The 26,446-nt window shown below is 39.5% G+C and overlaps 1 protein-coding gene across 2 annotated transcripts; it reads right to left on the bottom strand.

The window, feature by feature from the left end:
• YIPF4 (Yip1 domain family member 4) lies at positions 1-26,204 on the bottom strand. 2 transcript variants are annotated; one of them, XM_009237407.4, is made up of 6 exons: positions 25,833-26,204; positions 13,865-14,018; positions 11,845-12,016; positions 7,922-7,999; positions 5,059-5,172; positions 1-1,091 (listed from the first exon to the last, which is right to left on the bottom strand). In XM_009237407.4, the coding sequence occupies exons 1-6, from the start codon at positions 25,909-25,911 to the stop codon at positions 954-956; spliced, it is 735 nt and encodes a 244-aa protein (XP_009235682.1). In that variant the 5' UTR covers positions 25,912-26,204; the 3' UTR covers positions 1-953. The 2 variants fall into 2 exon arrangements, with proteins under 2 accessions (XP_009235682.1, XP_024098448.1); XM_024242680.3 differs by lacking the exon at positions 7,922-7,999 and having other exon boundaries at positions 25,833-26,173.
• Positions 26,205-26,446: the final 242 nt, after the last annotated feature.

A 26,446-nucleotide genomic window follows, 5' to 3' on the forward strand; every position in this document is an offset into this window, starting at 1 on the left:
TATAAAACAAAACACACAACTGGGAAGTATTTTATTTTTTTCTACTTCATATAACATTGTTCAAGACCACAAGATTTTAAAGGTCTCTTTCCGCAACTTTTATGATTTAGAAGTACCACTTAAAAATATTTACTGATGCTGTAAATATTACTGTTTTTGTACATAGTAATGATTTTAATGAATGCCATATCCATTATACCTCTTGCTCCTTTGGTCAGAAAGATAAACAGAAACTTTAAATCAGATGTTTGGACATTCAAAAATGGTTTTGAAAAGTATACCCAAACAAACCAAATATATATCAGCAACTATTAAAAATCAGTTTTAGTAGTTATTAAGAATTCTTAACAAGGAAGTATTGAAGCATGTGTGAGATTTTAAAAATTATATACAATTTTAACAACAAATTTAAATTTTTAAATAAAAAAGATTAATGGCCAAATTAAAAAAAGTTTGTGCATCAGATTTAATATCTTAATGTTTATCAGAAATATATTTTGTGAGTAAGAATTATTTCATAAATATATATGTATAAATATAAATATATATCTGCAGGATCTGTGATGCTGGAGAAAACATTTTGAAGAAAAAAATTGCACTTTTGATTATCAGGATATTGTCAAATTTACCCTTCAAGTGAAATATAATTACCAATCCAGGTGCTTTTGGCACAAGTTTTTAGGTGAATATCGACACAATCTTAAAAACACAATGCTTTTGTATTTTATTCACTGGAATATGGAGAATCAAACAATTTAAAATTCTGACCCAAAAATCCCAGATAACTGCAATTGCTTAATTAAATACAAAAAAAAAATTGTTTTAAAAAGCACTTAAACTTCCCTTTCCATCTGGAACATGTAAAATTTTGCCAGCAACAGGTTTTCTCCAATTCCTTCAGCAAGAATTCCCAGCCTACACACAAATCTTTTTCTATTCATGTACAACTTGGATCACACACCAGTATATAACGACAAAAAATAAATGTATAATAAAAAGATTGGATAAATCAGAAGAGGCTTTTTGGTCTTGAATTCTTCACCCACTAACAATGAAGCAGCACTGTAGGCAGCCCAAAACACACCAAACAGCTTTAAAAAAAGGAAAAAAGACAAAAGGCAGCATATTAGCAAGTCAATTAACTTTTTGGATATCATAGAGTAAAAATGGTGTTTACAATATTTTTAAAAAATCAACAAACAATTTTGGTAAATAGTAAAACTTGTTACAAATGTTAAAAACTTATTAAGAATGTCCATCTTTGCTCTACTCCTTGACTTCCGTAAATGTGGTCTTATCAAACCTGTCTAATCATAAGAATCACTTGGGGTGCCTATTAAAAAGAGACTTGGGGGACTCTCTAGTTCTGTTGAATTATAACTTATTATTTATTTCTTTTTCTTTGAGTTATAATTTCTAAGGGAAGGATCTAGTTATCAGTATTTTAAATAAGTTCCCTGGTGATTATGATTAGGCAACTTTTGAAAAAACTATTATTATACCTAATTACTGTGAGAAAACTAATTCCTGCAAAGTAGGAAATTTTCCTTTTTTTCCTTCTAAATAAGAAAATCGATTAAGCAAAAGTTTTATACAATATTTATTAAGTCTTAATATTTATTAAGTTTTTTCCCAGGAATAGGTGGAAATACAGGGTTGAATAAAAAGGAGATAAAAAGATCACATTTTGTCAGGAGTTTAAATAAAGTATACTATAGTTTTTGGATCACACACATACATACTTTTAAATTATTTCTACTGGAAACTTATGCAATACTTATTGATGTAGTCACCTAACACATTTTATAGCATAAAATTAAGGAAAAACTTCAAGGGAAATCAGGGAAACTCTAATAGGAACAGACCTGGCACAAGGCAGAGTTTCTAAATCTTGCAATATTGACATTTTAGGCTGCATACTTCTTGGCTGTGGGGTGCTATCCTGTGCATTGTAGGATGGTTAGCAGCATCCCTGCCCTCTACGCACTATATACTAGTAACACTCCTCAAAAATGCCTCCAGATGTTGACAAATGTCCCCTGGGGGACAAAATCAACCTCAGTTGAGAATCACTGGTATACAGGTAAAAAATAAATATTGGCAAACTTATTAAAAATGTATTTGGTCTGGTCCAGCTTTCCATTGGGTTTGTTGAACTTAAAAAAAAAAGTAACCCTACGAAATAATTCAAACATACACAAAAGTACAGGGAAATATATAAAATAAAATTTGATCAAATTGCATTTGTATTTCATGGTTAGATTTTTTTCATTATAAATGGTTAAAGAGTGATAAGTATTACAGAGATTTAATGTTAAATAAAATCAGTGCACTTAAACTATATACTCTAATGCTAGAGTTTACTGATTAGTTTCGCATCATATTTCTCAACAAACCTCAGACTGAAATAAGAAATGTGAAATAGCTCACTACTCACAGAAGATTAAGTGATCAGGAAAAAAATTTTGGCAAAGAATAATCTGAAGTTTAAAAACAATTTTACTCTAAATTTTTAATGATATAAAAAAGAGTTTTCCATTTTATAATACATTTATATGTTGTATAAAGAATATTAAGGTCCAACTTTAAGATAACTATATGATTAAAAATGACCACAGAACAATAGTTTTAACCATTTTGGGAGTAGTCTCAGAAACAAGCTTAACCCAAGTGAAAAAACACACACCAGGAAATGATCGTAAATGAGTGGTATGTTTACTAAGGCTGGAATAGGAATAATTAAATGTCTGCTGCAACGTTAAGACTTTAAACTAAGTTCTAATAATGCCAATTACAAAAAAAGATTTTAGGGTTATACTGAAGAGGAAAACAAGGTATCTTTGGTCTCTAAAGTATTTAAACACAAAGATGATCTCAAAATATTATAATTTGGGTTTTTATTGAGACAAGGTCTCACTGTCGCCTACACTGGAGTACAATGGTACGATCACCGCTCACTGCAGCCTCGACCTCTTGGGCTCAGGCAATCCTCCCATCTCAGCCTCCTGAATAGCTAGGACTAACAGGTGCATGCCACCATGCCCAGCTAATTTTTGTATTTTTGGAGAAATGGTTGAGTCTCGAACTGGGCTCAACTGATCCACCTGCCTCGGCCTGCCAAACTGCTGGAATTTACAACAGTAAGCCACCATACCTGGCCTATTTTATAATATTTGTAATAACAACAGCTTGAGTGCCTACTCTGTGCCAAGCACTGTACTAGGCAGAGACAGGGTCTCACTTTGTCATCAGGCTGGAGTGCAGTGGTGCAATCATGGCTCACCACAGCCACGACCTCAAGGGCCCAAGCAATCCTCCCACGTCAGCCTCCTAAGGAACTGGGACCACAGGTACCCGCCACCACACCTGGCTAAATTTTGTAGAGATGGAGTTTCGCCACGTTGCCCAGGCTGCTTGATCTCAAACTCCTGAGCTCAAGTAATCCACCCGCCTCAGCCTCCCAAAGTGCTGAGATTATAGGCAGTACACACCATGCCTGATCAGCATTATATATAAACTCTTTGTAATGAACCCTAAAATATAGTTAAGTTTACCATTGTTAAGAACAAATTGAGGGTAAGAAAAGTTGATACCTTGGAAGACCAGACAGCAAGTAAGTGGCAGAACCAGGGTTTGAATTTAGAACTGATTAGTTCCAAAAACCACACACTTTTGATACCCAATGCTTAGTATCAGCTTATAGTTTCCAAATTCTAAAAGGAATCATTATTTCTTTTATATTGAAATTAGTAATAATTTCAAGTGGCTCAGCTACTTAAAAACAAATACTTTCATGTGGAAGCTACATAACAGCAGTTCTGAAAGTCACAGTCTTTAGAAGTTCTGTTCTCCATAAAGAACAAAATTATATTCACTGTGTAATATACATATATGTGTCAAAGCAGTCATTTATTTCCCAAAGTTGTTCAACATTAATAAATTCCAATGTTTAAGTTACATTACTATTAATACTTTTATCAGTAAATATTTTAAATGTATGTACATATGTTGATTTAACATAAATAACACAAAGAAGTCCAGATCTCTGCATTACGGAAAATCCAATTTAGTAGAACCACATCTATCATATTTGACAGGAAAGTTACTATTCAAACAGGAGTAGCAGTTACTAAATAAATGTCCAGTGGCATTTTAAATAAATATCCCCCTCAAAATCCGTCAGATGAACTCACATTATAAATATAGAAAATAAATTTTAAATCCAACATTTAAAAAATGCTGACCAGCCAGGAGCAGTGGCTCACGCTTGTAATCCCAGCACTTTGGGAGGCTGAGGCGGGTGGATCACAAGGTCAGGAGTTCGAGACCAGCCTGGCCAATATGGTGAAACCCTATCTCTACTAAAAACACAAAAATTAGCTAGGTGTGGTGGTGCGCACCTGTAGTCCCAGCTACACGACAGGCTGAGGCAGAAGAATGGCTTGAACCCAGGAGGCGGAGGTTACAGTGAGCTGAGATCACGCCACTGCACTCCAGCCTGGGCGACAGAGCAAGACTCTGTCTCCAAAAAAAAAAAAAAAATGCTGACCAGGCCAGGTGTGGTGGCTCATGCCTGTAATCCCAGCACTTTGGGAGGCCGAGGCAGGCAGATCACCTGAGGTCAGGAGTTCAAGACCAGTCTGGCCAACATGGTGAAACCCCATCTCTACTAAAAACAAAAAATTAGCCAGGCATGGTGGCACACACATGTAGTCCCAGCTACTAGGGAGGCTGAGGCAGGAGAATCACATGAACCTGGGAGGCACTCCAGCCTTGGTGACAGAGCGAGACTCCAAAAAAGAAAAAAAAATCTGACTATAAAATCCTGAAACCTGATTTGCTCTTTGTTTTTTCCCCCAGACAAACAGTAATATCTGGTGATTAAAAAGGAAAAAAATAAAAGAAATATAACTGGTAAAATCAGTAACGAAGGTCACTTCCAAAATACTACCAACTGTTTGATAAAGACTTTTATATCACAATATTCCTAGCTAGAGGCCTAGTATACTTTTGACATTGGAAAACAGTAAACTATGTAATACATAATCCTTAACTTACTTTTATAAGTGTAGACACCACTTCAAACGATCCAACCACCAAAAGTATAGGGGCTATTACAATGAGAGGAAGTAATGAATATCCTATAACTCCAAGGACTTGGCCATATGCAACCTGTGAATTTTAAAAATTTCAAATAAATATCATTGAAATCAAGACACTCATTTTAATCAAAATTGAACACCATATATTCCTTGCTGTATTCAAATAAATGTGAGCATTAAGAAGAAATCATAAACTATTATACTCATTATTTCAAAATATCATATAGTCTCCCATGTTCCTGGGCAGTCTCACCAACCAACATGGTTTCAAGTAAAATAAATTTGCTGATAATATCCAAATCTACATTTCCAGCATTTACCTCTTTCTTGAGTTTCATACTATCTTCAGTATATCTCTACATTATGTTTTGTCACTACTTCCCTTAAATTGTAGAATTATTTATAGGGACTACAACCATCCCATTCAGATGAAAAATCCAAGGTCTAGAGAACCTAGATGTTACCAATGCAGACCAGAAGGAAAGGGAAGGTAGCCAGGAGAGACTGAAGAGAAAAATATTTTTTAGTGACTACTTTATGCCAAGTTCTGTGATAGGGCTTCACATGCTGTGGAGAGCAAGTGAAATAACAACCCTATGAAACATAGGCATTATTGTCCCTATTGTGAAGAAATTGATTCTTAGAAACAGTGCTTTGCTCAGGAAAGCAAAGCTAGTAAGGTGTCAGTGTTCAAATTAAAATCTAGGCCCCTAAACTCCTACATCAACATTCTTGAATTACCAAAAAAAGTAATGATATATATTTTCATATAAATATTATACTAGGTTTTGTCTAGGACACAAGAAATAATATATAAACAAATATACTTTAAGTGTCTATTAGAATTATTTTAAATTTCCATATGCAGAGTAAAAAGGTTTCACAGATGTTACTCTAAATTTATTCAAGAGTTTTATTAAGATGCTCGATTGAATATATATTCTAATATCATTCACTTCTGAAACTGAAAATAGAAGGGAAAAAAGAAACTTTTTTTTTTTAAGATGGAGTCTCCCTCTGTCGCCCAGACTGGAGTGCAGTGGTGCGATCTCGGCTCACCGCAACCTCTGCCTCCCAGGTTCAAAAGATTCTTCTGCTTCGGCCTCCTGAGTAGCTGGGACTACAGGTGCGTGCCACCACACCCAGCTAATTTTTTTTTTTTTTTTTTTTGAGACGGAGTTTCGCTCTTGTTGCCCAGGCTAAAGTGCAATGTTGCGATCATGGCTCACCGCAACCTCCGCCTCCCGGGTTCAAGCGATTCTCCTGCCTCAGCCTCCTGAGTAGCTGGGATTGCAGGCATGTACCACCACATCCGGCTAATTTTGTATTTTTAGTAGAGATGGGGTTTCTCCATGTTGGACAGGCTGGTCTCAAACTCCCAACCTCAGGTGATCCACCCACCTCGGCCTCCCAAAGTGCTGGGAATGACAGGCGTGAGCTACCGTGCCCAGCAATTTTTGTATTTTTAGTAGAGACGGGGTTTCACCACACTGGCCAGGCTAAAACAAAAAACAAAAAAACTACTCCTGGGCTCAAGTGATCCTCCTGCCTCAGCCTCCCAAGTAGCTGGGACTACAGGCATGCGCCAGCACACCCAGATCAAAACTCCTTATTTATTTAATTTATTTATTTTTAAGACAAGATTTCACTGTCAGCCAGGCTAGAGTGTAGTGGCACTAACACAGCTCACCACAGCCATAACCCCTCAGCCTCAGGCAAGTCTCCTGCCTCCGTGCCTAGTAGCTGGGACCACAGGCACACACCACTATGCCTGGATAATTTTTAAAGAGATAGGATCTCCCTATGTTGCCCAGGCTGGTCTTGGAACTCCTGGGCACAAGTGATCCTCCTGCGTCAGCCTCCCAAAGTGCTGGGACTTCAGGTATGAGCCACGGCGCCCAGCCCCCTTGAGTTCTGGTGTGATATCAGAGAATATTCACCATCATCTGAAAAGGTTATTAAAATACTCTCCCTTTTCAATTATATACCTGTATAAAGCCTTATTTTCTTCAGATACTTTAGCCAAAACAATATATCTTAACAGATTGAATGGAAAAAGCATATATTAGAATCCAATTTCCATTCAGCCAGACATTAAAGCTACTTACAAAAATGTAAAATAATGCTACTGTTCTAACTCTTTTGTTTTGGAAAATATGGTTATTTTTCTTTAAATGTATTGTTTATGTTAAAATGTAGTTGGTTTATTGTTACAAATCTCTTTGGCAACCTAAGATCAAAAAGTTTGAGAATCTCTGTAAGAATAAATTCTGGCTGGACACAATGGTTCACACCTGTAATCCTAGCACTTTGCGAGGCTGAGGCAGATCACTTGAGATCGGGAGTTCGAGACCACCTTGACTAACATGGTGAAACCCCATCTCTACTAAAAATACAAAAATTAGTTGGGCAGGGTGGCAGGTGCTTGTAATCCCAGCTACTCGGGAGGCTAAGGCAGGAGAATCACTTGAACCCGGGAGGCAGAGGTTGCAATAAGCCGAGATTGCCCCACTGCACTGCAGCAGGATGACAAAGCAAGATTCCATTTCAAATAAATAAATAAAAAATAAATAAATTATATGCTTCCCTAAAAGGCTGCAATTACTTCATAAATGGGATGGGATATTTTCTTTTTCCTTATTTCTTGTACCATTTATTGAGTAAGCACAATACTAATATGCTGATCATCTTAAAGGAACTAGCATAAAGCAATTCTGGGACAAGAAACAGTTTCTTGTATAGCTAATGATGATATCTGCAGTATCAAAAACTAAGCTCACCATAAATAAGAAAGGTTATTTTCAAAATAAACTACTTACTTCTCCACCAAGAACTCTGGCCAGTAAGAAAATTGTTAGTGAACCAAATATCCAAATGGTTATAATCCATGAGACCACCTTAGGGGGAAAAATCATGCAATTAATATTTTTATACCAAATAAGCTGATAATTTTCCAGGAACTCAATTCTCTGCCATAAATGACAGTTTAGCATGCCCAATTTCAGGTCATAGAGAGGTTATGTGGGCTCTCAGGTATTATTCCAAAACTTAATAAGAATACAATGTGTAATACAATTTTACATCCAAATTAAAATCTTAGCAATTATCAATTGCCTAAAGAAATCTCAGTATTTCCAAATCTATGATAAAAGATTATCGTAAAAAAAAAAGTGTTTACTATCAACCCCCTGTCTTACAGCATCCCACAAGAAAAATTTATTTCTGAAGCAAGTTACCAATCTTCTCTGGAAGTCTTTAAAATTTATATTACATATTTATTCAAGTAATGGAATATGGAAGCCATTTCAGACAATTTTAACTCCTCAAACTTAGCGTAATGATACATACATATATTTATATTTTGAAACTGTCTGCTGGAATGGTCTAGAAATAATACCCCAGTAGCAACATAAGCACATTTATTGCCCAGATACTGGTTTCTTTTATTATTTATTATTTATGTATTTATTTAATAGAGACGAGGTCTTGCTATGTTATTTGTTCATTGACATATTTATTTAATAGAGACCAGGTCTCACTATGTTGCCCAGGCTGGTCTCGAACTCCTGAGCTCAAGTGATCCTCCTACTTCAGCCTCCCAAAGTGCTGGGATTACAGGAGTGAGCAACCATGACCATCCCCAGAAACTGGTTTCTAAGTATCATTTCCTAATTAAAGGAAGTAGGACTTCTTAAAGAAATGGTTGGCCAGGTACAGTGGCTCACGCCTGTCATTCCAGCACTTTGGGAGGCTGAGGCAGGCAGATAACCTGAGGTTGGGAGTTCAAGACTAGCCTGACCAACATGGAGAAACCCTGCCTCTACTAAAAAAAAAATACAAAATTAGCCAGGCATGGTGGCGCATGCCTGTAATCCCAGTTATTCAGGAGGCTGAGGCTGGATAATTGCTTGAACCTGGGAGGCAGAGGTTGCGGTGAGCCAAGATTGCGCCATTGCACTCCAGCCTGAGTGACAAGAGTGAAACTCCATCTCAAGGAAAAAAAAAAGAATGGTTGATTCCAAGGCTGGGGCAGGCAAAATACAAGATTAGCCCAGAACACTGTGTGAAGTAAGAAGGAAAGGAAGTACTCAAAAAAAGAATGGGATATGTTGAAACGAGACAGAATGCAAGCTGAAGGAGCTCCCAATGGTTAAAGCTTGAAAAATCTGAGCGATAAAATAAATTATGACAGTACTGGATTATGACTCAAATAAAATGAATGAGGGAAACAGAAAAATCATCATTCTGTAAACATTATAGTAATAATTACTGCATGCAAGATCCACCAATGGATGCTAAAATTAGTAGGCTACAGTTAGATGAGAAACAGGATATTTGCATAGTTGTAAAGTACCTCCATAAGCTATTTATTAATTACAAAGAGAAAAATAGTAACTTTATACTGGAGAAATTGAACAGATACTACCCTATCACCTAACCAAGTGATCAAGGTTAACATCACCAGTTGTAAGACATATCAGTATCAGATACTCCCTGTTAGTATACAGAGAGCGGGACAATGTCACTTCTGTGATATTCTTGCCAAAAATGCATAATCCAAATCAAATCATGAGAAAACATCAAGCAAATCCAAAATGAGTGACATTCTATGATGGTATAGTAATCTTCTGTTTTTTTTTTTTCCTTTTTTTTTTTTGAGACTGAGTCTCGCTCTGTCGCCCAGGCTGGAGTGCAGTGGCGTGATCTCGGCTCAATGCAACCTCCACCTCCTGGGTTCAAGCAATTCTCTGCCTCAGCCTCCCGAGTAGCTGGGATTACAGGCGCCCACCACCACGCCCAGCTAATTTTTGTATTTTTAGGAGAGATGGGGTTTCACCATGTTGGCCAGGCTGGTCTTGAACTCCTGACCTCGTGATCCATCCGCCTCGGTCTGTAGGCATGAGCCACCACACCCAGCCGTAATCTTCTGTTTTTAACCTTAGAACCCTTTGTTCAAATGAAAGATTATACAAAACAGATACAATTAGAGATGTTCTAGATGAAGAACCAGTGGTAGGTAGGAGACAAGAGTCCCCATTCACCTTCTTCAATGGTCTTTGCAACACTTTAACATAATATCTGATATAAACTACTAATCTAGTGTAAATATTAATAGGACTAGTATAGTAATGCATCAAGTATCTTGTGATGGAGAGATTATTCTGGATTACCTTAATGGGCCCTAAATGTAGTAATAATTGTCCTTAAAAGATGAAAACTGAGGCTGGGCACAGTGGTTCACACCTGTAATCCCAGCATTTTGGGGGGCCAAGGAAGGTGGATCACCTGAGGTCAGGAGTTTGAGACCAGCCTGACCAACATGGTGAAACCCCCCCCTCTACTAAAAATACAAAATTAGCTGGGGGTGGTGGTACATGTCTGTAATCCCAGCTATTTGGGAGGCTGAGGCAGAAGAATCACTTGAACCCGGGAGGCGGAGAGTGCAGTGAGCTGAGACTGTGCCATTGCACTCCAGCCTGGGCAACAAGAGTGAAACTCTGTCTTAAAAAAAAAAAAAAAAAAAAAAAGATGGAAACTGAGGGAGACTTAAGTACAATAGAGGGGAAGGGGGAAGGTAATGTGATCATGGAAACAGAGATCATAGTGATGCAGCCAGAAGCCAAGGAATGCTGGCAGCCTCTGGAAGTGAAAGAAACAAGCAACAGATTCTGCCCTGGAGCTTCCACAGGAACCAGCCCTGTAGACATTTTGATCTTAGTCCTTTAAGACTCATTTTGGACTTCTAACATCCAGAACTGTAAAATAATAAATCTGTATTATTTAAAACCACTAAGCTTGTAGCAGTTTATTAGAGCAGCCATCAGAAACTCATTCATTTCCAAATCCCTGTGGTAGACAGTAACTTTTTACCCCCTCAAAGCCTTAAACTTGGGATGAGAGAGTGATGTATGTATGTTGTGTTTTGGTGATAAAGTATCTGAAAGTAGGACAAAGGGATTAAAATACCAGTAGTAGTATAAAAACAAATACTGATGGAATCCTTCTCATCATTCATTTAAAGTAATGGTCATTTTAAGAACAGAATTATGAGTGAATAAAAGGTAAATATGAATATGAGTATTACATTTCAAACTGTTCATCTCTTGGGAAAATCAGAAGGTGCATGAGCAGCCCTTCTGGTGACTTCTGGTCAGCTGGAAGTGGTTCTATCCATTTACCCCAGTGTGCCATACAAATACTAATATTTTCTTTTCTTTTTTTTTTTTTTGAGATGGAGTCTCACTCTGTCACCAGCCTGGAGTGCAGTGGCGCGATCTTGGCTCACTGCAACCTCCACCTCCCGGATTCAAGCGATTCTTCTGCCTCAGCTTCCCGAGTAGCTGGGATTACAGGCATGCACCACCACACCGAGATACTTTTTTTGTAGTTTTAGTAGAGACAGGGTTTCACCATGTTGGCCAGGATGGTCTCAATCTCCTGACCTCGTGATCCGCCCAACTCGGCCTCCCAAAGTGCTGGGATTACAGGCATGAGCCACCACACCCGGCCACAAATACTAATACTTTCTATGTGAATCATGATGTGGAAAAGTTTGAAAGCATTAATCTAAGGTACTCGTCATTTATTTAATTATGGAACGGTTTTAGGGATGAACCAATGAGAAATAATGGGTAAAGCATTTCTCACACATAATATGGTATATTACAGTTAATATCTTATTATATTTAATTTTTGAAACTCTCAAAATATTTAGAATTTGTATAAAATAAGATGTACTTACCCTAAACTGTCCATATAATGATATCATGGAAAAGAAAAGAACAACAGCCAGAGGACCCCAAAAGTCAGGATTGTCTCTCACCACTTGTCTGTTAAAACCAAGTGATGGCATTGGCATCAAAACACATCGGATTTTGTAGTAAATATCCTTTAGATCGATGTCCAATTCTTCCCTATAATTTTAAAATAAAAATTCTCAAAAGGCACATATTTCTGAATACTAAAACAATTGCAAAAAAAAATTAAGAAAACTTTAAATAAGACAGTATAATCTCCATAGGTCAACAAAACATTTGCATTTGAAGTGCCACATTTCACTAATTCCAAGGTGTACATTTTTAACATTCCAACATCTCTAAATGTGGGATATATCTCCATCACTGGTGTCTTAGAATCGTCAGCCTGGAGTGACGCCAAGTGTTTCTAATATTTACCTTTCCTTTTGCCAGTCTCCTGGAAGCACTATCAATTTAAGAAAACTTTAAGTAAAATTTTCTGCTTCCGACTTTTTGGGCCTAATTCAGATTGCAAACCCATATGAGAACCAGTGTGGGTTTTACATTCTCTGGGGAAATTCTTTCTTTCAACATCTTATCCATTGCCAAACTGAAGCAAACTTCCTTGCTGTCTTTGTGTTGTGGGTTATTTCTCATTCTTCCTTACACTAATAAAGAGATAGCCCTTTGATGTCCCAGCTTTATGCTGTCTTATGCACTTTTCTGTTTAATTAATATGTAAAATAATTTCATCTTATAATCAATAGTGTCTTAGATTTGATGGTATATGGTTTGTTTTTGAGACAAAAGTCTTGCTTTTTCACCCAGGCTGGAGTGCGGTGGCGCAATTTTGGCTCACTGCAACCTCCGTCTCCTGGGTTCAAGTGATTCTCATGCCTCAGCCTCCCGAGCAGCTGGGACTACAGACCTGTGCCACCACGCCCGGCTAATTTTTTTTTTTTTTTTTTGTATTTTTAGTAGAGATGGGGTTTCGCCATTTTGGCCAGGCTCATCTTGAACTCCTAATCTCAAGTGATCCGCCCACCTCAGCCTCCCAAAGTGCTGGGATTACTGGCGTGGGCCACTATGCCTGATCGATATATGGTGTATTAACATTAAGAAACATAGGATGTTTCAGTACTTACTCTACTGATAATTAATACAAAGAAGAATCTGGAAATGCCTCAATTTTACAAAACTATAGGTTCTTCTTTTCAAAATTATTCATTTCTTTACTTTTTTCTCCAGATAACCACAAAATTTCAGGTACTATAAAGAAAGTGGGGCTGGGCGCGGTGGCTCACGCCTGTAATCCCAGCACTTTGGGAGGCCAAGGCGGGCGGATCACGAGGCCAGGAGATCAAGACCATCCTTGCTAACACGGTGAAACCCCGTCTCTGCTAAAAATACAAAAAAATTAGCCGGGCGTGGTGGCGGGCTCCTGTAGTCCCAGCTACTCCAGAGGCTGAGGCAGGAGAATGGCGTGAACCTGGGAGGCGGAGCTTGCAGTGAGCTGAGATCGCGCCACAGCACTCCAGCCTGGGCGACAGAGCGAGACTCTGTCTCAAAAAAAAAAAAAAAAAAAAAGAAAGTGAAAGCCTCTTTATATGTAGCTCTCCTCCCAGTGGCAGCTCTAGAATTTCTATATTGAAGAGATTTTGGAATGGTAATCTTTTTGGAAATCTTAATTTGTCCGAACCTTAATTTCAACAGCAAGTACCTAAGAGCCTTGCTTTTTTAAATTGCATGATTACTTCAGATAGCTGACAGACTCAGGTAAGCTGGAGTGGACATACATGTGTGTGAGATACACGACTACCATTCTTTTAATTTTTGTCTTTTAATTGGTTAAAAAATATTCTCTCATTATTATTTCAGTTTTTTAAATTACTAGTAAAATTGACAATCGCTATAGCTTTTGACCAAAAAAGGTTAACGCTTTCTCTCTAAATAACAAGAAAGAATATGATCATCCCACAGACTAGCTCTAAAAACCAAAAAATATATATTATTATTTTTACATACAAGAGTGGCTTGTTATCTTCAGGATCATCATCTTCAACTTCCAGAAGCCAGCCATACCCTCTTTGTCTCAGAAATGTAGTAGCTGTAGATTCTTTGATAAAATCTCCACCAAGATTTAATTTGACATCTGGGGATGCTATTGAACCACTGAGATCTTAGGAGAAAAGAGGACAAAACTATATAAACTAAGGCACAACATGTGAATCTTAACCAAAGTGAGCAGATATTCAACTAAAATAATTATCATTTGAAGATCTCTAAGAACATCTGCTATTGCATATAATCTTCAAATTTTATAGTTGATAGATATCTAAAAACCATCATTTATTCTATAAGAATAAAATGAAAGATGAAAGAAGTGAAAAAACATACAAAAGGTTTCACAGCTAATTAGCCAGACTGGTCCCAGAATCTAGACTTAACAACAGTAATTCCTTAAAATTTCCATGGAAAATATATGCAAAATATATTACATGACATCATTTTGGATTCCTTCATTCTTACACATATCATGTGCCTCAGAACAAAGTAATTGAATAAATTCTTTTCAGAGGCATTACATATGTATATATACAAACTATTAGACAATTTATTTGCTAAAGGAAAATTTGTAGATAATTTTTCTCTACCTTTTCATGTATTTATTTATTCATATAGTCTTTCATTTAAATCATAACATATCTATGCTAAGTGTTTCATATATTAATGCTTAGTTCTTGATAAGTCTGATGAGTAAGAGTCCCCTGTTATTTCAGCCAAAATTTCCCTTTCCTTCATATAATTACATCATTCATCTTTAGTTTTGGCAAAAATAAATAAAGGCTATGTTTTCTTTTTGTTTTTATTTTTTAGGTCGGCTCTAACAAGAGGTGAAGAGATTCAGTTATCAACATTAAAAAATAAATTCCATGTAGAGTCTGCACAGTATCTCAGGGGTTACAGATAATCATGGTAGTACTAATGCCATCTTTTCTAGTTAAAAAAGTGGAAATAGATAAGGATTTGCCTGAGATCACATAGGGATTAAAAAGAAAAAGCACATTTGTAGGACCAGACAATATACATTAATAAACAACCATCAATACTGTCGGTGCAAGTCACATGTTTATAGCATTATTTCAGAAAAATACTTTTGGAAACAGCAAACCAGAATACTCTAACACAGATAGATACTTCTCTTGAGATCATGTCCAACCAATACCAAAGTTAGCTTCCTTAAAAAACAAAAAACCGTTTTTCATATATAGTACAAAGAGCTTAATTTGCACAATACTCTATGAGTCACATCCTGGTCAGCTTATGACAACTCCTGCAATTAAGTTTGACAAACGTTTACATTCTGAAGCTAAGTCCCAGCTTAGCTACTAACTAATACAGCAAATCATTCATGTTTTCTGGGCCCTAGTTTCCTATTCAAAGTTCTTTCCAGGTTAAACATTATATAATTCTAAAAAGTTTTTATAAAGGAGCTCACTCAGAGATAAAATATAAGTAGATTTGAATTCACCACTTAAAGTTTAAAAATAATCCCTGTACATGTTATCATATAATTGCATAGTGAAAATATTCTCTTATAAGTGCTTGCTACTTCTTTATCTAAGTTGAAATGAGAGAGGTGGAATTTAAAAGTCTATTTCTAATAGATACAAAGAGTGTTATTTCTTCTTTTTTTTTGCATCAGAGCCTCACTCTGTTGCCAGGCTGGAGTGCAGTGGCATCATCTCGGCTCACTGCAACCTCCGTCTCCTGGGTTCAAGCCATTCTCCTGCCCCAGCCTCCTGAGTTGGGATTACAGGTGCACACCACCATGCCCAGCTAATTTTTATCTATTTATTTATTGCTATCGCTCACTGCAACCTCCACCTCCTGTGTTCAAGTAATTCTCCTGCCTCGGCCTCCTGAGTATCTGAGATTACTGGCGTGTGCCAGCATGCCTGGCTAATTTTTGTATTTTTAGTAGAGATGGGGTTTTGCCATGTTGGCCAGGCTGGTCTTGAACTCCTGACCTCAGATAATCCGCCCACCCTGGCCTTCCCCAAGTGCTGGGAATACAGGTGTGAGCCACCGCGCCAGGCCAAGAGTGTTTTTTCTTGATTTAACAAGAAGATTTAGATCCAGAAATCATTAGTACAGCAGTGACATTAGAGGTTTTGCAATTATAAGGCTGGAAAGGACCTTAACAACTGTTTCCTGGTTTCTAGAAAGGACTGCACTTAAGTCCTTAATCTAAACCAAAAAAGGATATATAAATTATAGTGCTAAGGAATGTTGTGCTCAAGAACTGTACATGTTTAGCAGTTTGTCATAGCATGGATGCAAGAACCTCAAAAAGGCATCTTCAGCTTACAAATTTTGTATTACTTTTTCTGTTCCATGTAAAGTAGAAAAAATATCAAGGACATATGTAGGAATGCCAACAATAGCAGTTTGACACCTCCTCTAGGACCCCCAAGACATAATTGTGAGTGAGAAAGAACAGGAAAGTCCAAAAAATTGGTAGTAGTTTAACATGTTATCAAATTAACAAGTGGAGAATGATGTCAAAGAGCAAGAAAAACAATTAAAAATCACTCCAGGAGCATAGCTGATTTAATTTAAACCAGAGTAAGAACGAGCTAGCTTGGTTGTCAGCTCTTGGATAGTCGTCCAGATAGTAAAACATGAATTTTAGGTTAATTCCTCCTTACTATACCATATATAAAATATTTTTGTCATTTTCTAAGTAAAGACAATGTAAAGGATAATAAATATAAAAGTGGATTTAAAAGGAAACAATCTTTTAAAAAATCTATTGTAAAAGGAAATTTTAAAAATGTTTCTACAGCTGTTTTGGCTCAGAGTGAAGAATATCAGTAAATTTCAAGTCTTATTGAAAGCCACCTTTGGAAAACCCACACAACAAAATTTAACAGGAATTTTTCTTCCCTTTCAACTCAAATGTATGACTGGGCATGGGATCCTTTCTCTGAATCTTCTGCTCAGCCTGAGAATCTGAAAAATTCTCACAGTGCAGTGTGATAGTACACTAAAGATGAAATTTACTACTGATCCGCACCTAGACAAGTTCCCGATTTCTGTGAAAGAAGAGTATCCTGCAATAAACAATGAACATTTTGTGGCACTTGACACATTTTTATACATGTAAAGAAGCTTTTCCTTATTTAATAAGCAACAAGAGCAAGGACAAAAATCATCTTGTTTCATCTCATCTCAGACTTGAAAATGAAGTCTATGTGTGCTTCAGTATGACCCAGAGTTGTGTATTTGTGCAGCAGAAACAAAAACAAGCATATGTTTTTGCACTAAAAGATATTAACAAATTTCATTATTTCATTTGAGTTATAAGGATACCATTTTATTTATTTTAGAGACGGACTCTCTCTCTTGTCCAGGCTGGAGTGCAGTGGCATGATCGTAACTCACTGCAATCTCCACCTCCCAGGTTCAAGCGATTCAACTACCTCAGCCTCTCGAGTAGCTGGGATTACAGGCGTGCACCACCACGCCCAGCTAAGTTTTGTATTTTTCGTAGAGATGGGGTTTCAATATGTTGGCCAGTCTGGTCCTGAACTCCTGGCCTCATGTAATCCACCTGCCTTGGCCTCCCAAAGTGCTGGGATTAAAGACACGAGCCACTGTGCCTGGCCTAAGGATACCATTTTAATGTATACATAGGCCTATGAAAGAAATCAAGAAACTAATGCATGTGCATAATTTTGTAACTGCTAGACCTATACTGGAGCTTGATCACGTTACTCTGTAAGAAAATGTTTTTTTCGGCAGGGCGTCGTGGCTCAGGCCTGTAATCCCAGTCGAGGTGGGCGGATCACGAGGTCAAGAGATCAAGACCATCCTGGCCAACGTGGTGAAACCCTGTCTCTACTAAAAATGCAAAAATTAGCTGGGTGTGGTGGCGTGCGCCTGTAGTCCCAGCTACTCGGGAGGCTGAGGCACAGGAGAATCACTTGAACCCGGGAGGTGGAGGTTGCACTGAGCCGAGATCGCGCCACTGCACTCCAGCCTGCCAACAGAGCACGACTCCATCTCAAAAAAAAATGTTTTTTTCAAAGTCTTGTATAAATTTTTGTCTTAGGTTATATTTTTAATCATGTTGTTCTGGTTTATGGTTTTAGTAGTTTTTCTATCAAATATTATAGGTAAATTTTCATATTGTAAATAATTAAATTCTGTAATTTATCTGATTAACAAAAAGATGAAATTTCTTTTGTCTTATGTCTTTAAATTATTTTGAAAAATTATAGATTCATAAAAAGTTACAAAAATAGAAAAGAGAGGTCATATGTACCCTTTACGCAGTTTCTCCCAATAGTATAAACTCACATAACCATCAAATTCAGGACACTGACACTGGTACAATCCATAGACCTTATTCAGATTTCAGCAGTTTGACATGTACTCATTTGTGTGTGTGTATATGTGTTTATAGTTCTATGCAATTTAATCACATTTGTAGATTTGTGTAATGCCTGAAGAGTTTTAAAACTCATGAAAGTAAGTAGATTAATTAATGAGAAAAGTAAACCTTGTTTAACTCCCCTAAGAAAGGTTGGCTAAAATGTCATTTTCAGTTTTCAAAAAGGAAATAAAAGTTATTCTTGCACCCATTACATACTATATATCATACTTCACCAGCATATTTTATAGAAAATATTTGTGATAAGACTAGACCTATATGGATATTATTTTTCATAAGTAGGAATCATAGAGTTCGAGACCAACCTGGCCAAGACGGTGAAACCCCATCTCCACCAAAAATACAAAAATTAGCCGGGTGCGGTGGCGGGCGCCTGTAATCCCAGCTACTCGGGAGGCTGAGGCAGGAGAATTGCTTGAGCCTGGGAGGCGGAGGTTGCAATGAGCCGAGATCACACCACTGCACTCTAGCCTGGGTGACAGAGCAAGACTCCGTCTCCAAAAAAAAAAAAAAGGAAAAACTAAAGATTCCTCTGTCTACATTACTAACTTGTATTAGAGGTGACATCCTTTCTGGGAAGGGGGAATTTCAAACAAAGAATAGGCTAAATGGTCACAATAACAGAGTGACAGAAAAGTATCACTTACTCAAAAGAACACTGACAGTAATTATCTACAATTTACTTATCACTGTATTGTGAGCTGTAGGTATTATCATTTTTATATAGGGATAAAAAGACTGAAGAAGGCCAAGGTTGAAATGCAATATATTGAGTCCAGTTTTCTTCACTAGATTTATATAACCTATTGTCAACATTTCCTTGCATCTATCTCAAAGGCATCTAAAATTCAATATTCCAAAACTGAGATATCTCAGGTCTTCCTCCGTTTTTTTCATTAAATGATACTACTAATCTATCCAGCATTGTAAGCTAGAAGCTTATCCTTGATGGTTTGCTTTATTTGCATGCTCCCTCTCCATCCAAACCACCACTAAATTGTCACTTTTACCTCTAAATATTTTTAAACCACATCTGTCCACTTACCATTTCTACCACCAGTAGCAAGCTCATGCAAACCATCAACTCCTGCCTGCATGATTATAATGGTGTACGAACTGCCCTCCCCTCAGTCATTTTTGTCTCCTTCCAATCCATACTCTTCACTGTACCCAGGAGACTCTTTCTAAGATGCAAATATTTCACTCTTCTGTTTAGAATCCTTCATCTCCCTCCCCCATTTGCTTTTCTGGCTCAAGTCCAATAATCTCTACATGCCCTATCTTCTTATCCAGGCCCACTTACCTGCTCTCCTCCCAATCTGGACTCTATACCCTAGCCACACTAAGCCTCTCATTTCTTTGAATGAACCTGGATTCTGTTTGTCTCAAGGACCTTGTGCCAGGCTGTTTCCTCTAACTTCAGATAATTAAATGTCATCCATTCTTCAGTTCTCAGATATACTTGCTGTATTAGTCCATTCTTGCATTGCTCTAAAGAACTACCTGAGACTGAGTAATTTATAAAGAAAAGAGGTTTGACTCACAGTTCCACAGGCTCTACAGGAAGCATGGCTGGGTATGCCTTAGGAAACTTACAATCACAGCAGATTGCAAAGGGGAAGCAGGCAGTTTTACACGGCCAGAGGAGGGAGAGACAGACAGTGGAGGTGCTACACCGTTTTAAAAAAACCAGACCTTGTGAGAACTCACTATGACAAGAATAGCAAGGGGGAAGTCCACCCCCATGATCCAGGCACCTCCTACCAGGCCTCTCCTCCAACACTGAAGATTACAATTCAACATGAGATTTGGGCAGGGACACAAATCCAAACCATTACACTTGCTTAAGCAAATTTTCCTTGATCCTGCAGACTAGACTATGTAGGTTCCTTTCATAGTTCCCTCCACTTTTCCTTCATGATATTTATCACTATATATAATTATATATTTGTGTAATTACTTGATTAATGTTTATAAAATCTATGAAAGGAGAGACTATTTGGGATTTTTGGTGGCATTTGTCTTGGTACATATATCCCCAGTACTTATAATAGTGCCTGATCCATAGTAGGCAATCAACAAATGTGCATGCTTATTGAATGAATTAATTGATGGAAGGGCAAACAATACAATAAAGCTTAAATTAAGAAGTGATAATTAGGCCTGGCATGGTGACTCACGCCTGTAATCAATCCCAGCACTTTGGAAGGCAGAGGCAGGCACATCACTTGAGGTCAGGAGTCTGAGACCAGCCTAACCAACATGGTAAAACCCCGTCTCTACTAAAAAAATACAAAATTTAGCCGAGCATGGTGGCAGGCACCTGTAATCCCAGCTACTTGGGAGGCTGCGGCAGGAGAATTGCTTGAACCTGGGAGGCAGAGGTTGCAATGAACCAAGATTGCGCCATTGCACTCCAGCCTGGGCAACACAGCGAGGCTCTTGTCTCAAAAAAAAAAAAAAAGACATGAGATAAATGAAAGCAAAAATAATTTATTCAACAAATATTTCTTTTGTGATATTTATACCATGGGTTCTATCATAGGTACTGGGGTATAGAAAATATTAGAAAGTTTCCATTTGTGAGGGACAGTTAAAGCAAGTTTTACCAAAGAAAGAGCATTTGAGTTCAGTCTTAGGTTTTAACTTGAGGCGAGGAGGAGAAAGACATTCTAAGCATGAAGATCAGAATCTGCATACACATGGAGACAAAACACCAAAGCACATTTCAGAATAAAGGGTAGTGTGGACAAATAGTAAGGATAGATATCATTAAGAATGAGGGATTTGGACAGAATCTAGAAGGAAGGGTATACACTGAAAACATCTATAAGTTGAAAATACTCATGGTTAGAAAAACAGTGTAAGAAGGGGAGAAGCAAGAATTTATATGACGTGTAGAAACCAGGGAAAAGACTTGCAGTTGTACAGTAAAATGTTCATATTGGAAAACAATAAAAAAAAAAGTGTGGGGTCAGTTAACACTGAAACCGAAGCAGCAACATCATTACTCACATGTTGAACACTTAACTCTGCCAGATACAGTAGTAAATGCTTTACATTTACAAAATATTTGAGCACTTGGGTATTCTTTTTTTTGAGATGGAGTCTCGCTCTGTCACCCAGGCGAGAGTGCGGTGGCGCGATCTCGGCTCACTGCAAGCTCCGCCTCCCGGATTCACACCATTCTCCTGCCTCAGCCTCCAGAGTAGTTGGGACTACAGGCGCCTGCCACCACGCCCGGCTAATTTTTTTGTATTTTTAGTAGAGATGGGGTTTCACCGTGTTAGCCAGGATGGTCTTCATCTCCTGACCTCGTGATCCGCCCACCTCGGCCTCCCAAAGTTCTGGGATTACAGGCGTGAGCGACCGCGCCTGGCCTGCACTTGGGTATTCTTATTCCCAATTTGTATATTAGGAAAATGAGGTTAAGAAAGGGTAAACTGGCTGGGCGCGGTGGCTCACACCTGTAATCCCAGCACTTTGGGAAGCTGAGGTGGGCGGATTATGAGGTCAGGAGTTCGAGAACAGCTTGGCCAATGTGGTGAAACCCCGTCTCTACTAACGATACAAAACATTAGCTGGGTGTGGTGGCGCGAGTCTGTAATCCCAGCTACTTAGGAGGCTGAGGCAGGAGAATCGCTTGAACCCGGGATGCAGAGGTTGCAGTGAGCCAAGATCGCACCATTGCACTCCAGCCTGAGCGACAGGGCAAGACTCCCTCTCAAAAAAAAAAAAAAAAAAAAAGGTACGTAGCTTGCCCAAGATCACATGGACAGTAATAGATAAAGCCAGGATGCAAATCCAGGACTCTTCCATACTTCAGATACACAATTTAGAAAAATGTAAGAGACAGTAGAAAGAAACTTAAGGAGATAGCAGACTAGCTCTTTGGTTTTGTTTTTTTGAGATGGAGTCTCACTATGTTCCCCTGGGTGGCCTCAAACTTCTGGGCTCAAGCAATCACCTTGCTTCAGCCTCCTGAGTAGCTGGGATTACAGGCACATGCTATCACACCTGGCTGTAGACTAGCTCTTAATTCCAGATCTATCATGTGGAAGTTGCTAAACCTCTCTAAGCCTCAGTTTTTTTTCTTTTTCTTTTTTTTTTTCAGTCAGGGTCTTGCTTTGTTGCCTAGGCTGGAGCCCACTGGCACAATCACAGCTCACTGCAGCCTAGACCTCCCGGTCTCAAGTGCGACTCAGAGTAGCTGACCCCATGGTAGCTGGGACCACAGGTGTGCACTACCATGGTTGGCTAATTTTTTTTTTTTTTTTTTTTTTGAGACAGAGTCTCGCCCTGTCACCCAGGCTGGAGTGCGATGGTGCGATCTTGGCTCACTGCAACCTCTGTCTTCCAGGTTCAAGTGATTCTCCTGCCTCAGCCTCCTAGGTAGCTGGGATTGGGATTGCAGGTGCGTGCCACCACGCCCGGGTAATTTTTTGTATGTTCTGTAGAGATGGGGTTTTGCCATGTTGCCCAGGCTGGTATCAAACTCTCAAACTTAAGCCATCTGCCCACCTCAGCCTAAAGTGCTGGGATTACAGGTGTGAGCCACCACACCCAGCTCACCTCAGTTTCTTTATAGAATACAGGAATAATAAAGCTCACTGGGAGTCTTATAAAGAACAAATGAGGCTGGGTGTGGTGGCTCACGCCTGTAATCCCAGTACTTTGGGAGGCCAAGGTGGGTGGATCACTTGAGCCCAGGAGTTCAAGACCAGCCTGTGAAACATGGCGAAACCCTGTCTCTACAAAAAATACAAAAATTAACCGGGCATGGTGGCATACACCTGTAATCCCAGCTACTCAGGAGGCTGAGGCAGGAGAATCACTTGATTCCAGGAGGTGGAGATTGCAGTGAGCTGAGATCAAGCCACTGCACTCCACCCTAGGCGAGGGGAGTGAAACTCTGTCTCAAAAAAGGAAAAAAAAAAAAAGATCAAATGAGTAGTATACTTACAATACTCTAAATTTAAACTATACAATATAACGTTGTGTGAGGATATTATGCATATACATATAGCTCCTTGGATATACAGACCTATATGTCTCCTGAGGAAATACGGAGAAGTTTGAATAAACTTCATGGATTTTTACTTATTTCAGGTTTCTTACTATATGGAATCAATGGGTTATCTACTTACATTATTCTGTCAGATTTCTTAGGCATATTTAAGAAAAGTAATTCCTGAGGGAAGGGGGAATGAAAAAAATAAATACATGGAAACATGAGTTTGAACAAACATCATGTTCTGATACTTAAACAATTTTTTTTAACCTGGGAAATTAAAGTTGATATTCCTCCCTAAGCACCATGCTACCAAATGTAGATGAAACAAATTGAAATATTTTGGGATGCTGTATCTCAGTTTAAAAGAAATTTACGGCTCGGCTGGTAGCTCACATCTGTAATCCCAGCAATTTGGGAGGCCAAGAATCTGAGACAAGCCTAGGCAACCTAGTGAGATCTACAAAAAGTTTAAAAATTAGGCTGGGCGCGGTGACTCACGCCTGTAATCCCAGCACTTTGGGAGGCCGAGGCGGGCGGATCACGAGGTCAAGACATCGAGACCATCCTGGCTAACACAGTGAAACCCCGTCTCTACTAAAAACACAAAAAAAATTTGCCGCGCGTGGTGGCGGGCGCCTGTAGTCCCAGCTATTCGGGAGGCTGAGGCAGGAGAATGGCGTGAACCCGGGAGGCGGAGCTTGCAGTGAGCTGAGATTGCGCCACCGCACTCCAGCCCGGGTGACAGACCGAGCCTCTGTCTCAAAAAAAAAAAAAAAATTTGGCTGGGCGGATCACGAGGTCAGGAGATCGAGACCATCCTGGCTAACACAGTGAAACCCTGTCTCTACTAAAAAAATACAAAAAAATTAGCTGGGCGTGGTGGTGGGCGCCTGCAGTTCCAGCTACTCGGGAGGCTGAGGCAGGAGAATGGCGTGAACCCGGGAAGCGGAGCTTGCAGTGAGCGGAGATTGCACCACTGCACTCCAGCCTGGGTGACAGAGTGGGACTCCGCCTCAGAAAAAAAAAAACAAAAAAAAATTAGGTGGGCATGGTGGTGCAGACCTTAGGGTTTCGTAGGTCCACTTGAAGAGAATAAGCCACCCAGAAAAACCAGCCACCAGACGGTCTCCAGCTATTCAGGAGACTGAAGCGGGAGGATCACTGGAGCCCAGGAGTTTGAGGTTATAGTAAGCTATGATCAAACCACTGCATTCCAGCCTGGCAACAGAGTGAGACTACACCTCAAAAAAAAAAAAAAAAAAAAAAAGAAGAACAAAAGAGAAAAAAATAAATAAATGTCTCAGCTATGTTCCCTTTGATAGACAAAAATTTTATTGTACATTTTAAATTATGACCAGTACTATTTTTAAAAAACAATGCCAAACAGCACAAGAAAAACAAAAGGGAAAACAAGCTATACTGATACACCATAAAATTTCTTAGGAAAATCTAGGTTCTTTTGGCCGGGCGCGGTAGCTCACGCCTGTAATCCCAGCACTTTGGGAGGCCGAGGCGGATGGATCACGAGATCAGGAGATCGAGACCACCCTGGCTAACACTATGAAACCCCGTCGCTACTAAAAAAATAAAAATAAATTAAAAAAAATTAGCCGGGCGTGGTGGCGGCCGCCTGTAGTCCCAGCTACACAGGAGGCTGAGGCTGGAGAATGGCGTGAACCCGGGAGGCAGAGCTCGCAGTGAGCCGAGATGGTGCCACTGCACTCCAGCCTGGGCGACAGAGCGAGACTCCGTCTCAAGAAAAAAAAAAAAAAAATTGAAAATGACTAGCAGAATAATATCCAGGTTATGAGTTGGATAGTGAACTGAGAAAAGGAGGAAAACATTCTCCTGTGCTGTGGGAAAGTATCTCCAGCACAATCTCTTCCTCAGAATAGTACAAGGAAATCTGTAGAGGCTACTGGAAACACATTGTTGGTTTACACTAAATTTCCAATATACCTGGGTCAATTTCTCTGAATACTGAGGTGAAACATTACAAAATGGGAGGAAAACGGGGACTCGGGCAAGTCATCAAATTCAATAAAAACCATTTAGTTTGTATTTGCAGTGCCGAATCTGATCCCAGACCCCCCAAAAAAGTTATCTGTTGATACGTAACAGAAGAAAACAGCCCTCCTTCCTTTTTCTCATTCTTTGAGATCTCCCTTGGCCAATCTGTCCTTTTTCTGAGTAACGGCGAGTAATTCCAGAAATAAAACCTTAGGATATCGTGGGTCCACTTGAAGAGAATAAGCCACCCAGAAAAACCAGCCACCAGACGGTATGGGGAATGCTAGAGGCTGACCGAGTAACTTGATGCTTTAAAAAGCAGCTCCCTACACCCCTCCCTCCGTCCTTCGGGGCCTCTCGGAAGGCCCGGCAGGCGCGGTGGGCTGCAGTCACCAGTCAGCTTCCTGCCTGTCCCCACCCGGCCACGACCACCTCGGCACCAGCAAGACCCTACGGCGTCGGGCCCTGGCTTCCTCCGGGTGATAGCCCTTCCAGGGGCTCAGCCTCACCTTCCGCGTCTGCTGAGGAGACAAAGGTGAAGTCCCCGTTAGTGGGGGCATAGGCCGGGGGCGGGCCCGGAGGCTGCATCTCGCGGCGCCTCCCAGCCGGCCGCGGTAGAAGAGGCTGCGGCTGGGCCCAGACCCCGAGGCGACCGCGGCGCCGACCCGCACGCTCGCCCTACGGTGCGGTCTACGAGTCTCGACGTGCAGGCTGGGAGCGAGGCCGGAGACGGGCACAGCGGGCCGCTGAACTGCCCCAAGACTGCCCCACCAAAGTCCTCTTGGTGGCGACCACCCAAGCACCACGACGCCGGCGCCCTGACAGGACCATAACAGTGACAGCGGCGCTGGGATTGGCTCTTTGTAATGTGCTCTCCCATTGGCTCCCGGAGGAAGATTCTGATTGGGTCTTCCTGTTGTTGATTCCGGAAGTTTACCCAGAATCAAGGAAGTTCACTTGTAATTCGTGAAAATCTCGGGCCTCTTTTTCCTCCTTGGGTGTTTTTATTCCTTTAAGTGCCATCTTTCCTGGCGTTTTGTTTACCTATTACCTCCGTTTTTGTTAAGTGGGTGGGTTAAAGAATTTTAGAACTAGGTAGGTTTTATGGGTCAGTCTCCATACG

Source organism: Pongo abelii, chromosome 12 (genome assembly GCF_028885655.2).
Source record: "Pongo abelii isolate AG06213 chromosome 12, NHGRI_mPonAbe1-v2.0_pri, whole genome shotgun sequence".
Classification (NCBI taxonomy): Eukaryota; Metazoa; Chordata; class Mammalia; order Primates; family Hominidae; genus Pongo; species Pongo abelii.